General features: G+C 52.5%; 1 protein-coding gene across 1 annotated transcript in view; it reads left to right on the forward strand.

Annotated features, from left to right (window-relative positions):
* CEP164 (centrosomal protein 164) overlaps window positions 1–14,652 on the forward strand; it is a 39,733-nt gene that overhangs the window by 3,349 nt on the left and 21,732 nt on the right. Inside the window, exons 5-13 of the mRNA XM_074162351.1 lie at window positions 453–1,329; window positions 1,663–1,829; window positions 3,958–4,116; window positions 5,024–5,152; window positions 5,531–5,608; window positions 8,022–8,132; window positions 9,797–10,240; window positions 11,768–11,851; window positions 13,078–13,161. Coding sequence (XP_074018452.1) covers window positions 453–1,329; window positions 1,663–1,829; window positions 3,958–4,116; window positions 5,024–5,152; window positions 5,531–5,608; window positions 8,022–8,132; window positions 9,797–10,240; window positions 11,768–11,851; window positions 13,078–13,161 — 2,133 coding nt within the window. The remainder of the gene's footprint in view (window positions 1–452; window positions 1,330–1,662; window positions 1,830–3,957; window positions 4,117–5,023; window positions 5,153–5,530; window positions 5,609–8,021; window positions 8,133–9,796; window positions 10,241–11,767; window positions 11,852–13,077; window positions 13,162–14,652) is intronic.

Genomic DNA, 14,652 nt, shown 5'->3' on the forward strand with positions numbered 1-14,652 from the left:
GTGGGGAAAGATGGTGCCTTGCGTTGTTGCTCAAGGCATAGACCTCCTCAACTCAAAGCCTCTAGCCTTCAGTCTGAGTATTTTCTTTTATATGTATGTATGTAATTTCAAGTGGTCAAAAAATTTACACACCTATTTTTATAGCAAATTGTGTATTAAATAAGTAGATACCTCTACTTTAGATAGTTAAGGGCATATATAGTAATATGTGATATATTTTAGTTATTTGCTAATATTTATCTACTTAGAACATGCAGCCAGGCAATCTCCCGTCAACGTCCTTCTGTCAAATGCCCTCTGCCGTTCTGGCCCCCGGGCAGGAGAGTCCCGAGCCAGATCCAGGTAGCCAGATTAGAGATGAAGGCAAAGGGAGACCATCAGGCATAAGTGACTCGAGGAGAATATTTGCAGGCACGTGGCCAAACAAACTGCCTCCCCTGCTTGTTTCCAAGGTCAGCAGGCTGTGCCAGATCTTACCTGATGTGGAGGATGCTTTAGAAAAAGGCCTCTCTTCCAGCAGCTTTGATGTAGACCTCGACCAGGACCAGTACATACCTTTAGAAATGCAAGAAAAGCTCTGGTTTGGTTCCTCTGACTCTCAGTCTGATGGTTTAGAGGTTAGGCCACCAGGGCAACCTTTGCGTGTGTCAAAGCAATCCTATACAGAAGACTTTGAGAAACTGAAAGCTCTGCTGGCTGCCTCTGCAGACAAAATCCTGCTCTTTGAAGAGCTGAAAGAGAAGTGGCAGATGGAAGATGTGATGGGTGAGTGTGTCCATAAGCCTGATCATCGCTTCTCAGTCAGAGAGAAATCTACAGGACCAGATGGGGATGTAGAAAGAAGTCCAGGCACATTGCGAGCCAGAGAAAAAGAAAACTTGTACCGCAGGAACAATGAAAGGGCTCTTTCTGATGCCAGTCCCGCAGATGACTGGAGTTTGCAGGAGACAGCTGATATTCCATATGCTCAAGAAGAGCTGAGATCCCACAGCAAAGAATCTGAGAGTAGAAGTAAGAGGAAAGTCCGAGACGAGGCCTTGGGTGACGCCGTCAGCCTGCCCAAGAGCAGTGAGGCCACCAGCAGACCGGAGAGAGCAGGTTTAAAGCAGAGGGAGCTGCTGGACGTAGGAGCAGATCCAGAAGTAGATGGTGGCAATGGTGTGCTGGAGAGCCGCTCTGCGGTCCCTCATGAGATCACAGATGTACTACCCTGCTCCCAAGGGGCAGATGCAAAGAGACGAATCGATGTGGAACCTACATCAAAGCACGTGGTTTTGTCTGCTCAAGATGGCTGGAGAGGTGACGAAGGCAGTGCTTTGATATCAGAGCGTGATGGCAGCGATTCAGCCAGTTCTCATAACAGTAACGCAGCCCAGGGACCGGGAGGGAGCCTTCGCTTCCCTCCACACCATGAGGCTGGGAAACAGAAGGACGTGTGCTCCGTTGCAGAAGAGCCTTTCCTGCCTCACCCCTTCCTGGGATCATCCTCTGCTCAGACACTGAGTCCTGCCCTGAAGTCGGAGAGGGAGCGTAGCTCTGAGGATACAAAATTGTGCCGTGAGCCAGAACCCGAACCTGTGGATTTCTGTGGGAAATGCACTGCCCAGAAGCCTCGTGGTGCTGGAGCACAGAGAGAAGTGAAGAGAGAAGGTGGAAGGACAGATCAAGCTCCCAGGGTGCGGGGAGAGACAGTCACAGCAGACTTGCGGGTTGAGTGCCAGGGGAGCAAGAGCCTCTGTCTGCACGTGGAAGTGGAGATGCCCCAAACCAGAGAAACCACGGGGAGGTGCAGCAAAATAGATGTTGGTGAAGGAGCAGGCGGGAATGAGGTAGGACTTTGTGATGGCCCTTCCGTTGTAAATGTTTCTGGAGAGTTGAGAGTGTGAAATTTTGCTTCTAAGCTAAATTTCGGGAGAAAAGGGGCAAAACCCTCCTGTTGGAAGTCACATGCAGATGTGGCATTAGTTACAGTGCTTTTCCTAAAGCTCAGGAGCTGGCTTGAGAAGGACCTCGAACAAAGGCTTCCTTGCGCGGCAAACACTGCTCGATTCACACCCTGTGTCAGCTTTGCAAGGACATGAGGTGCCTTCTGAACTCAAAAACAGGTGATGGGCAGTAAATCAAGTGGGTTGGCAACACTGAGTACAAAATCATCTTTAATTTTGGCTCTAAGACTCCTTGTAGTAAGCACACTACAAAGCCAGCCTTTTCCCTGGAGCCCCACGATCTAAATTGAGGGGCAGGAGTTATTCAGCTACTTGTAGCTTAATTTTTGTTTGCTGAATCTCAAGTCCCGGAGCGATTGAATTGGTTAAGGTGATGTAAGAAACCATAAGTCGCAGCCAGCTCTGCTGCATCCACGGCCAGTACCTTGAGAAATGGGCTCTGTTCCCTCTTAAATGAAAGAAAAACAGGGAAAAGTCACAATTAGCTTTCTCAAACAAAAGGAGGAGTGTTCCCGGTGGTTACGGGCTGTTGTTTTGCACGTGGGTGCAGTATTGACTTGTCTGAGCACAGTTTAGTCCTTGGACCGCTGCTGCTGCGCTCGTGGGACACCAAGGTACCTTCGAGGTGTGGTGGGCCATCTGTAAATGAACCTTTCTCCTTCGTCCGCTGAACAGCCGAACCATTTGGCTCAGTTTTGCTCCAACTCTTTCCCTCTGCCTGTCACAGGATCCTGCCCTTCACCAGGAAGAATGTTCCGCGTTGTTTTGCCTTTGTCCATAAGTAATTTCCTCAATTTAATAAGAACTTACCAAATCTCCTGTTCTGGAGGAAAAAAAAAAAAGAACCGAAAGGTCAATGTGTGTAACATTAATGAATTGCTTTGCTCGAGTGTCGCTGGTTCCCAGCTGTGGCTCCACCAATTTGCCAGCTCGGGTTTCTAGTTACCAGCGTGTGGTCGTGCTCGGTTCGCTGATAAGAACTATGACTATAAATATCAGATAAACCGCAGATTATCCTGAAAGTTTTAATTAGCCTGATGGAAGTGAGTTTATCTTTGAAGGACAGCTAATATCCTCTGCTCCATACGTGTAGTTAATGGCCATCTGTAGAAAATAATTAGTTAAGCCCAGAATGTGTGATTTATTCTGTTACCATTGCTGTGGCAGCGACTTGGTGGAAGAAGGATCGGTGTATATTCATCTCCCTCTCCCCGTCCCTCAGCGTGCGAGTGAATTAACTCCGTTTTCGGTCTGTAATTGTGCATAGACCCAGAGTAGAGGAGCTGTGATTTCTGAATGCACGCAGGCCCAGCAGAATTCCCTATGGGGGAATTCCGCGCAGCCGAACACAGTGGTCGTGTTTCTGGGTGAAGATAACTCCATGTCAGGCGTGTGTCGCTCAGAGGTGAGGATGTTGGATGGCTCCCAGGGCTCTTGCTGGGGCTTTGGAAGGAGAGGTGTATCCAGGAGCTCCTTACAGATGTGCTGCGGCAGAGCTGCTTTCCGCTGCCCATAGCTCTTCCACTGGTGTAAGGCGAGGAAGCAGCCTGGATTTCAGTCCAAAAAGAAGTGGAAATTGTAGCTTGTGGAGAGTAGGAGGCTTCTTGCCATCGGAGTGGTTTCTACTTCACTCGTTTCACAGAGTAGCAGGGCAAACGGGGGCCAAGCTGCCCAGTTTGCCTGTGGCGCGTGATGGTCGGCAAGAGCCCTTCCTCCAGGGCGCTGTGTCTGGGTCTGCTGTTCTCTCCCTTTGGTTTCGGAGCAATGCCCACTTATTTTCTGCTGTAAAGTAAATCACCACACGCAGATGGGTCTCAAGAAGACAAAATGTGTGAGTAAATCGAACTGCTGTTCCCTACGTGTCTCACGTGCCGGTGGGTACTGGGTGTGGGACTCGGGAGCAGCTTTTCGGTGGTGGTGGGTTCCGTATTCAGTTCAGTGCTTGTCGGGGGAGGGTTTCCTCCCTTTCACCCCTGCTCTCCTTGTCAGCGTGTCCCTTCTGCCCGCTCAGTCCTCAGGCACCCAGCTCGCCCCCGTCCAGCCGCCCCTGGGGACCCTGGCTCCGCTGCGTGGCCGTGCGGCATCTCCGGCTGGCGTCCTCCGCGGGTCACTCAACTCGGAGGTGAACAGCTCTGTGGAGTCCAGCCTCGTGGCCAGAGGAGGGATGCAGGTAGGGCTCCCTCTGCCTCGGGAACATGCCCTGGAAAGCTCTGCAGAAGGTCACGGGCATTGTGATACTTAAAATCTTAAATGGCAGAATTTGTGATCTCTTGTCAGTTTTGAAATACTTCTGTCTGTTAAAAAACCCACTTCCCTACTCCGTCTTTCACTATATTTCTTTCCTTTTGCTATTTCTAGGGAGCCCAGTGCTAAGTTTATGGCGAGCTTTTTTTCTGCTATGTTTAGCAGATTTCAAGAACTAATTGTTTCAGTTGCTGTTGGGGGGGAAGTCTGTAAAGTTCCCTTTAGTAGAACTTTGCTTTGTGTCCAAATGCAGCATGAGATACAGGACAGATAATGTAATCCAGCAAATACTGGCACTCAGCTCTTTGCTGAGAATAGAAAAACTTAACGAACAATTTTCTGGATGGAGGCAAGATTGACAATCGTGTCAGTGATTATTTATAGAACGTGACCTTTGGGTCAACAAAACAAACACGTTAAGTGGTAACAAATTGATCTTTTAAAGGAAAAGAAAACAACAGATGTGCAAAACGTTGTACAAATCAACACCTCCATTGAAGGTTTTCTTCTTGCTGAGTTAAGTCTCGTCACTGGTGATTTCAAATGCTTTGTTTTATTATGGGTTTGACTGAATCGGTGTTTTGAGCCCCAGGCAGGTTTTGCAGATGTGCTTCTGTAGGGCAGGAGCCCCTCTGGTGTACGGGAAAGCAGGGCCCCATAAAGAATATGTCACCTCCCAGCTGGATGTGGCTCTGCAGGACAGGAGAACAGCACAACCCTGAGCACCTTCGCAGCATCCAGCGGTTTCCCAGCCGCTGGCCCGTGTCTGGGTGGGTTTGTGTCTCCCCTTTCTCTTTGGCTGTCCTCTCACTTCCCTCTCTCTGACCTCGCAGCCCGCAGAGACCTGTAAACCCACCAGCCCGACCAAGACCTTGCTGGGCTTGGTCTGTGAAGAGAAGAGCTCCTTGAACACAGCGGCTCCAGATAAAGGGAGAAACGAAGAGCAAGAAAGCGAGAATGAGGTAGTTTCTGTGCCTTGGCTCTTAACACGTGTCGGTATCCGTAGCGCGTGAAGCCTCAAGGAATGAAAACCTGATGCTCCCCTGGTAATAACTGACTGATGGCGGCTGTTCCATTTGACTCTGGGCCTCAGTCTGTGTTCCGTTTCCTCTGTGTTGCTTGGTCGCCAAAAAGCATCTAATCCTGTTTTCTCGTGGTACTCCCTATAAATCAATGTCTGCCACGATGTGTTTCCAAAATGAATTGGCTGTAGGCTCGTCGCCCTGTACTGCTGTGCCTCTGCTGCCTTATGTCACCGAGTAGGAACCGCCAGTTCCTCCCGTGGGATTGTAGAGGTCAGAACTTAATGTTGGCCATCTTTTTTTTTTTTATGCCTTTAGAGTCTCCGTGGGACAGCAAGACTGTTCAAAAACCTGCACATGGATATCAGCGCTCTGGGAGGCAGCTTTGACTCCGAGGTAAGGCAGCAGGAGATGTGGGACGGGCAGGAGAGGTGCTGGAGGGATGAGTTTTGTGTGTTATGAGCAGGAACAGCCTGGAACAGAGCGATGGAGGGGAAGCACGGCGGCAGGGCTGGGAGGGTGGGTGAGAAGCCGGGTGGTCTGCAGGGCACAGCCGGGTGGGCGCTGCATTGAAGGCAGGTTTGTGCTTGAAGGAGAGTGCTTGCGGTTTGGTAGATGGATTTGAGGAGGTGGCATCTTCGCACAGGGTGGAGCTCTCTTTCATTCTGAATGAAGAAAGAGACACTCGGAGCCATGTAGGTGCGATGGACAAGCTGGAAATCGGCTCTTCCAAGGAGGAGCAGAAAGGAGAGGGTCTCAGAGCAGAGGTGCCTGGTGCTTGCGGTGGGAGGGAGGCTTATTGAGGAAGGGGCGCGCTTTGCTTCCCCAAAACCTGTTTTCTCCTTGCACTGCTGACAAATTCCCCGGCTCGGACAGAGTGTCAGGAAGGAGCTGAGCACACGCGTGGCCTTGTGCAGACACCGCTGTCCCTGCGGGTGGGCGCCTTCCGCCTGCGCTCCCTTCGTGCTGGTCGGGCTTAGGATGACAAGGGCACAATGGGAAGTGCGTTGCAAGCAGCTCTGGTGATCCAGCCCGACTGTTTGCACTGACACTAATCCTTTCTTACCGCTTTGAAAATTCTGTTCCGGTATCTGAAAGGCGAATTAATTTCTTTTAAAGTGTTTTACAGTATTTCCCTTATCCTTTTCACAGCCTACAAAAATTAAGCTGTGAAGTACTTTGCTGGAAAACCCATTCGCAGCACTGGGCAGAAACTGCAAAGGCTTGTGCTACAGTGGATGTGAAAAGGAAAGGCCCAACTCTCTCGTCTCCAAACAACAAGCAGCCTGTCAGGGTCCAATTTGTCACCGAAATGTTAATGTGTCCAGGAACAAAGAGCTGTCTTGGCATTTCAGTGCCGCGGCAGGGCCTGGGGAATCTATTAGGAGATGGCAATTGCCGCCCCACAGCCGGGCTCTGTTAACGCAGACGGATGATACCTTAGTCCTGAGGAGATGTTACTGCCCCACTGGAAACCACAATTCGCTCGTAGTTCCATGAGGTGGCAGCAGAAAGGCGTGCCTATGAACGAGCCGCAGCCCCAGCCGTTCTCCAGCTTCCTTACAAAACAGAGAGAAGGAAAGGATTCATTACAGCAAAACCCTAAAGGGGGGAAATTTAAGGGTAACGGGGCGAAGCGATGTAAAAACCTGGCTTCCTGTAGCCTGCGTGTCAGGGTTGGATACCTGTATTCAAAGGAAATAAGTGTTTGGTTCTGATGCCTCGTTGAGACTCAAGGGTGTCTCTGTGATATGGGATGAGAGTGGAAGCCTCATTAAAGATGGCAGGAGCATCTGGGGGAGAGGGAGGAGAGATGGACAGGAATGGGACCCCCTTCAGTGGGCTCTTCAGGAGCAAGGAGTAAGTTAATTGGGGAACAGGCACTGAAAACAAAACCCAAGTCAGGTGCTGGAGAACTTGCTGGAGGTGTGAGGTTTGTGTAGTTCGAATATATCCTTGGAACGAGGATCTTTTCGAGGCGGCTTGGTTTGCTTGGCTGCTCGTGGGGTCAGCTATAGCCTGAACCCAGCTCACTTGCCTCCTGAATTCCTGGGATGGAATAGTTGCTGCAGACACGTGTGACTCTGCTCTAAGTAAAAAAAGGCTTTGGGATACTGCTGGAAGGGGCGAGGGGAGGAAAGGGTCTGGAAGCATCTCTGGGTGCCTGGGGAGAGGGTCCCAGGGCTGGAAGCATCTCTGGGTGCCTGGGGAGAGGGTCCCAGGGCAGCAGAAGTGATCCCTGATGCAGTGTTTGCAGCTTGGGAGGTTGGGCGCTCTCCCTTCTCTACAGGTCAGTCTCTGGGTAAACACTGGGAGTGAAGGGGGTCCGTTCTGTAGTGGGAAATTACCATGCAAGGGTTCCTTACCAGATGGAGAGGTGTGAAAGGGAGCCGTCTCCGTAAATAAACATTGCACGACGCAGCTTGGGTGTTAATGCAGAGATGTGCGTGCAGGAAGCAGTGCTGCTGGCTCCCAAGAAGCGAAGGCATCCATAAAATCCCAGCGCAGGGATGATGAGTGAAAGGGGAGGAAGGGCTGCTGTGTTCGTGGCCTGGCTCTCCCTGTGCTGACAACTGCTGTAGTGAGACGTGGGGGAGCCCTGTGCTGGGAAGAGTCTGGGAGCACAGCGAGTTCTCCGAGCTGGCCAGCAGGACCGGCAGCGGTAAAGCAGAGCGTAAAGGGTTTGATGTTTGGGAATCTGGGGCTGGAGAGCCTTCAGCGGGGTGGTGGCCTGTCACAGGCAGGGACCCTGCTAGCTGGGAACGATGGTGTGAGGACTTTTGGTAGTGGATGTTACCCTACCCACTAGGTGAGCAGCAAAGCAGAGGAGGAGGATGGTGGCAGTCGATTAGCTGATGCTGCTGAAGCTGATCTCCAGCACCAGAGGAGTCCCGTGGAGGAAGCTGGCAGCCTGAGAGAGGTGATGGGTGGCTCTGACATCACGGTCCTGCTTGTGTGATGTCACCACAGCTTTGCGTGCAGTAGGTGGCTTCTAGTGTTGTGGTGTGGATCTGGTGGCCGCTTGGCTCATTTCTGCTGCTGGTTAATTACGTGCGCGGGGAGAGGTGTAAACTCAGAAGATGAGGGCAAACGCTACGCAGACGAGGTCTGGCAAACCTCACCCTCTGTACTTCTGTGCCTGAGAGCAGCCCGAAATCGGGGAGCAAGGCGGGGGGGGAGCGCATCACCGTTCAAAGGCATTGTGTATTGTTGGTATATTCTGCTGTGGTGTGTGTGCTCCTCAAAGGGAAATACCCGCGCACGGTTTGGAAGCCTAAGGGTCCTGGTTGGGGCGCTGCCAGATGTCCCAGAGAGAGGTCCTTAGGAAAGCTCGAGAACAAGGCGATCCAAAGGGGAGCACAGCTTCCCAGATGCCCTCATCCCCAGGTTAAAGGGAGCGTAATGAGGAGTCCTCTGCTGGAGTAATGCAACCTACACACGTTTTTCTGGGTTCCGGAATAAAGATGTTATCGAGGCCTTCGCAGAGCCTTGTGTGGGTGGCTAGTGATGCAGTGGGGTGTCTGTGAACCTCTGCCCCACCGAACTGGAAAGGGGGCAGAAGCTTTCATTTATTACTCAGCAGATTGCAGGTGAGGCTCTGAACGGCAGGGTTTTGGGAAGTATCCCGTGGTTTGATTGGCCTGTCCTCCTCTCTGCTTTGATGGATGGCTCTCTCGGCCCTGAGAAGGTCTCTGGGACAAATGATGTGCTAGAAGATGTTTTTTCCGCGTGCTGCAGCTCCGGGTTTAAAGCTGCCAGCGTTCCAGTTGCACTTTGATAAAAATACATCGTTAAAATATGCGGCCTGTGGATGGTACACGCTGTACGCAGGATGCAGCCAATGTTTGACAAGACACCCCGGCATTAATAAAACAGCGAGAAAGTGGGACGTGCGAGCGGTTTTGTTTGCATACTGATGAGGGAACCTTTTCCTGCTTCCTCCTGGCTATCGCACTTTTCATTGGGAGTTTGTGGGTCTCCCCACTGCTAGGAGAGGCCGTTGAGCCTTTGGGTGACGAAGCTTTAATTCGGAATTGTCTTTCCCCAAGGCCGGTGGGTTCAGCCAGTTCTCGGTCTGGTCATGGTCTGGCTCTGAGCTCAGAGCGGTGGCTTAAACCGGTGCCTGCCCTCAAGTTTGTCCCTTTAGAAGGTGGGATGGAAGGTGGCATCCTGCCTGCTCTTCTCTCCTTATAATTCCAGTAATAATCTCGCAAATTTCCATCTTCATTCATCCTTATGGAAGCGTGGATGGCTCTACTGCAGAGCATGTAGGGTGCTCCCGGGGGCTGGTGGGTGCTGCAGCGGCCACTGCTAACTCCTATCTGCTCAGACCTCAGGAGTAAAAAAAGCAACACAGTAAAAACCAAAAAGTCTGAGCCCAGGAAGTGTGTGTGTGTGTGTGAGTGTGTGTGTGTGAGTGAAGTTCCTTGTCTCTGAAAGGGACTTTATGAAAAGAAATCAAACTGGTCTTGAAGTCACCTAAAGCTTTGAGATTGTGCTTCTTGCTGTAGAACCTGTGCTATTTCTGTCCTAGAGAGGGGATAAAGACTGTTGTAGCTATAACTGTGTTTGACTTGTGCCTAGAAGGAGTCTTTAAAATCAAGACACACTGAAGAAAAGCCAGATTCTTCCTTGGATTCTGACGCTGGGTGCCCTCCGACTCCAGTTGAAGTCCTTCCTGGAGATGCTGACAGTAGCCTGTCTGGCCAGAACAAGGAGGAGTCCGGTGGGCAACTTGCTGGGGACGAACCACCGGGCAAGCAAGATGCTGAGGTGGAAGGTGACATTTCTGCAGTCGAGGAGCTGCCCCAGTCTCTGGGGGAAAGGAGCGCAGCAGGGACGGATGTGCCCAGTGGTCCTGGGCGACCCAGAGCTGCATCTCCTGCTGCTGAAGTTGCTGAGGGAGACGAGCTGGCCAGCCTGGCTGCCACCATCGACACCGTGTCTGTTGGTGAAAAGATAGTGACTGAAATGGGGGAAGAAGCAGCAGCCGAGCTGCAAACAGACAGCAGGCTGGATGCTGGCAAAGTAAGAGACCTGCAGGGGCTGGGGCTGGTGGAAGTGGCTGTGGCTGCTCCCGTCGCTTTGCAAGGCCCCGAGTCAGGAAAGCTCTTGCAGCACTTACTCGTTTTCTGTGAAGTCAGTGTAAGCGCTTTCCTCATCAGCAGGGTGTTCCGGGGGGAGGGCCGGGGGGGGGCACGAGTGCTCTGAATTCCCAGATTGGAATCTTCAGCGCCGAGCCAGGAAATCCTTCCTGTAAGCATCCACAAAGTGCCGTCCAAAGCAACCGACAGGCAAAAACCCCCGAACTGTGACGCACGTTTCAATTCTTGGAGGAGAAATGTCTCAGCTTCGGGTGCTGCCATCTGTACTAAGCGAGCAGGTTTGGTACGGAGGTTCACACCAAGCCCAGCTGTCCGCGCTGCTTTGTGCCTCTCCTTCTGTTTGTTTCTCTCAGCTTATGTGGGGACGGGGCAGAAGTGTAAGCGAGCCGCCAGCTGCGGTATCTGCGGCTCCGGAAGGATGCACGGGGAGGTGTGAGGTCGGAGCGGGGAGGGATGGTACCTCTGGGCTGGCTCCAGAGCTGTAGCTCGAGTCCATTGAGCGCAATCCCTCCCGGTCTGCCCACGGTGCTCTCTGGGAGGACTGGGGAACAGCTGACTGCAGCAGCTGAACCAGGGTGTTTGACGGTGTGGTCTCTGGCAGGAGAACCACCGCCGAGTGTCACAAGGTGCAGGTGGGTTCATGGCCCGGCCCCTGCAACTGGGGTGCCAGACGGACGCACTCTGTCCGCTCCTGGTCAGGGTCTTCCAGAGATCTTAGGATAGGAGATCTGACAAGCTCTCTCTTCCCAATCTAGCTGCCTTCCTGCTGATTTTGATGATTTTCTTTTCTAGTTCCGTTGATGTGTAATGTCTTTAAGAAGCGATAAGCTATAAAATTGAGCCTGGAAAACACGCTCTGTCCTGAAGAGCTTAAAGTTGGCAGCTTTGCTTTGACAAACACTCCCCTGCGCGCTTGCTTTGTGCGTCTGGGTACTTCTGCTGGAGCCAGCAGGGCTACTTGGGTGTTCGCATTGCACAGCTACATGTTGTTTCCTGCTGGCCAGGAACATGGGAGTCCTCGCTGCAACGAGGAAGGCACGGCAAGGTGCGCTCCTAAAGTCCTTTTAAGATCATTGTACTGTCCTGTGTGGCTTCACCCGTTTGCGTGGTGGCCCGGGGAGCTCTGAGCTGCAGAGATCCTTGCAGAAGGAGCAGAGGAGAGTAAGCAAGCGGCCTTTATCAGGGATGTTTGAAGAGCACTTCTCTGCCCTCCCCAGTCCCTTCTCCTACCCCTGCCCTCCTTCCCCAGTCCTTATCTCTGAAGTGTTCTGTGCTTGTCTTGCGGGTCACACCCTTGGTGTCTTGCCTCTGATATTCAATCACCTCTTCTTCCCTACGTTATAGAGAGGCCAGATTTGCCTTCCCGTTAGCGTTTGTCATCTTGTTGGAAATGCCTGGGTGAAACTGAGGGGTAAGACACGTACAGGCTCTAACGCTTATCTTCTCTCAGCTTTCGAAGGCATCCGAGAGCAGCGACTGTGGGGAGGACCTGCAAGTCTCTAACCTCTCAGCCCGTGAGCTGATTCAGCCTCTGGTGAGTCACTAAAAGCTCCTTTGGGTGTGGGAATGTGAATTCCTCTGGGGATGTGCAGCCAGTTACCGCTATGCCCACCTCTTGCAGTCCTGAACTGGTAAGCCGTGACCTGACAGCCCTGGCACAGGGCAGCGATGCCATCCTGCGCTGAGCGGGTTCTGTCTGAGAGTGAGGTAATAGCCCTGGAAAAGTAGGTCGCTTAGAGCTGGGACCGTGCTCGGATAATTGCAAAAAGGAAAATAATAAGCAATGTTGAAATTATGCTTGAAGGGACTCGGCAGCTTTTTCTAAGGGGACTCTATGTGGCTGGGAGACCTGGCTCCTGAAGGTCCCGGAGGGAGAACGTGCGGGAGGGTAGCCCTGAGGCGGGGGGGGGATGCCCATCAGCATCTCTTCCTCTCCACAGGAAGCTGCCACTGCCATCTGCCAGTGGGAGCAGGGGCAGCACGGCCGGCAAATGGCTGAGAATATCATTATTTATCAGTGGTAGTACAAGCCTGTGTGTTGGCAAGTGTCTGCCGCCTCAAACAATACCTTTTGTAGAGCTTGTGGGCGTGTGTGCGCGCAGACACACGTGCCGTATGCGCAGCTGAGTGCGAGGACCCCCGGGGACTCTGCCAGGAGGGAGAGCGAATAGCTTGTAGGGAAAAAAATCCCAGGAAATCTGCAGCGGTATCGGAAATGAGAGCAGTAGAGGCTGGAGGAAGATCTGCTGCTTGCTTTGGGGGTAGCGTGTGTCACGGTGGTGTCCCACGGTGTCCTCCCTGGGTGGCATCGCTGTCCCCTGGCCTCACAGGGAGTGTTTCCTTGGGGCCCATCAGCGGAAGGAGCCCCCGTGCTGCACGCTCCCGCTGGACAGGCCTGTAGGGAATCCTGACGTACTGAGCACCCCGTCTGCCATCGTCCCAGCAGGTAGCTCTGCGTCGCCCATCCTGCCCGTGCCTCTGCAGCTCGGGAAGGCAAAAACCCACCTCGCTGCTGGTCAAGCTGCTACCAGAGCCATCTGTCCCCGGCACAGATACGAGCTATGCTTGGACACAGGCCAGAGTCTTGGTGTAACCTCTCCTGTGTCCTGTAAACCTCTCTGATTATTCCAATATGCAGTGCTACAAAAGACTTGCTGGCAGTGGGTTGGCGAGTGTGAATTCCAAGTTGTGTTAGGATTTTTGGTCTATTCTCTCAGGATTTCTGACAGAACCCTGATCCTTTTCTGCTTTCTTCTCTAGGGCTTCGGTTTCCGGAGTCAGCTCTCTGAGCAGGTACTGGACGTGGGGGCTCTGTCTCCTGTTTTGGACAGCCCCGCGTGCAAGGTAAGTGCTATATCCGTGATGAGGGAGCAAGCAGTCTGTGAAAAGGCAGGGTAAAACACTGTGGTGTGGTGCCCTAATCACAGCGATGCTCTTGGCGTAGAGGCTTTGCGGAGGCAAACAGGAGCGGTGTGTTAAGTGTCAGGGATTAGAGCAGTGCTACTAGCGCGTTGGTTTTTCTCAGAGATGAGATGCAGGTAACTTCACAAAGAACGTGCTCTTTGAGTAGAGGTGCTTCGTGAGAGGTAAGCTCACGTGTGCTTTCCCTGCCCCAATACAGGTGTAGAAAAAGGGCTTTCCTGGGACTGGTGGGACGCAGACTCTATTTTACTTTTTTTTCTTTTGTGAGTATATTTGTCCTTTTCTTTCTCTTAAGCAGATGGGAATGATTTGTGTAACAGACCACGATAGCATAAATGGGAAGAAAAGGAGGTTAGCTCCCTCTGACAGATTTTGGTGTAGAGAAGCTTATTTATAAGTGTGTGGTTGTCTTGCCTGCCTGCGTGCAGGGGGAAAAACAGGCTCTTCCCGGTGAGCGTGGTGTATGAAGGAGCGTATGTATGCGTGCAGGGGGAAAAACAGGCTCTTTCCAGTGAGCGTGGTGTATGAAGGAGCGTATGTATGCGTGCACACGGCTGGGCTAACGGGATGTAGGAAGAACAGGACGTAGCTGTGATGGGGCAGTTCTCGCTGAGAAGGTTGCTGTGCTTCTTGAGGCTTTACCTTTGCCTTCTCAGCGTGTTACTGAGTCGGCTTCCTTGGCCCCGACATTCCTGTGGAGCCCTCTCAGCTGCCCCCCTCCCGCAGCACCTCAGCCCGTGGGGGTGTGTTGGCTGGAGGAGCGCGGCGAGGCGGAGGGTCGGGCTCCAGCTGGGGCTTACTCAGCCTTGCTCTGATTGTAAGCGAGTTGATCAGCTGCACCGTATGAGACCTCGAGTGGCAAACTCGCCACCTGCCTGGCAGAGAGGAGCGAGCCGGTTTGTAAGGTTGTGCCTGGAGAATACACCTGTCCTCTTGTGCCTGATAATGAGCGTAATCAGATGTGAAGGGAAAACAAAACACGTGCCCGCTGTGTTCTCCCCCTCTCCCCTTCGCCGTGGCAGTTACTGTGCATACAAATGTCTCGTCGGAGCAGCCACGTTGGGAGTTTATTACAGCCCTGCCTTGAGGAGAGGGGTGGGTTTGAAACGGCGTCCCTGCAGCTCTGCAGCTGCTCTTTTGTGTCGGCGGACAGAGGCTAGTCTGAAACGAGAACTCCGGCCGGCAGGAATGAGTTTGCATCCACGTAGTGAGCTTGCCTTGCTTTGAATATATTGGCAAAATACTCTCTTTTAAAAAAAGACCCCCCTCTGTCAGCTCCCTGAGCGTGGTATTGGGGGGTTTTGGTTAGTGTGTTCTGGCAGGAGCGTGCGGAGGCCGCGTGGGCTGCTCCCTGCTAGACCCGGCTGCTTTGCTGGCGCTGGGGGGGCTGCTCCTTTCACCCTTCACTTAACA

Source organism: Numenius arquata, chromosome 22 (genome assembly GCF_964106895.1).
Source record: "Numenius arquata chromosome 22, bNumArq3.hap1.1, whole genome shotgun sequence".
Lineage (NCBI taxonomy): Eukaryota > Metazoa > Chordata > Aves > Charadriiformes > Scolopacidae > Numenius > Numenius arquata.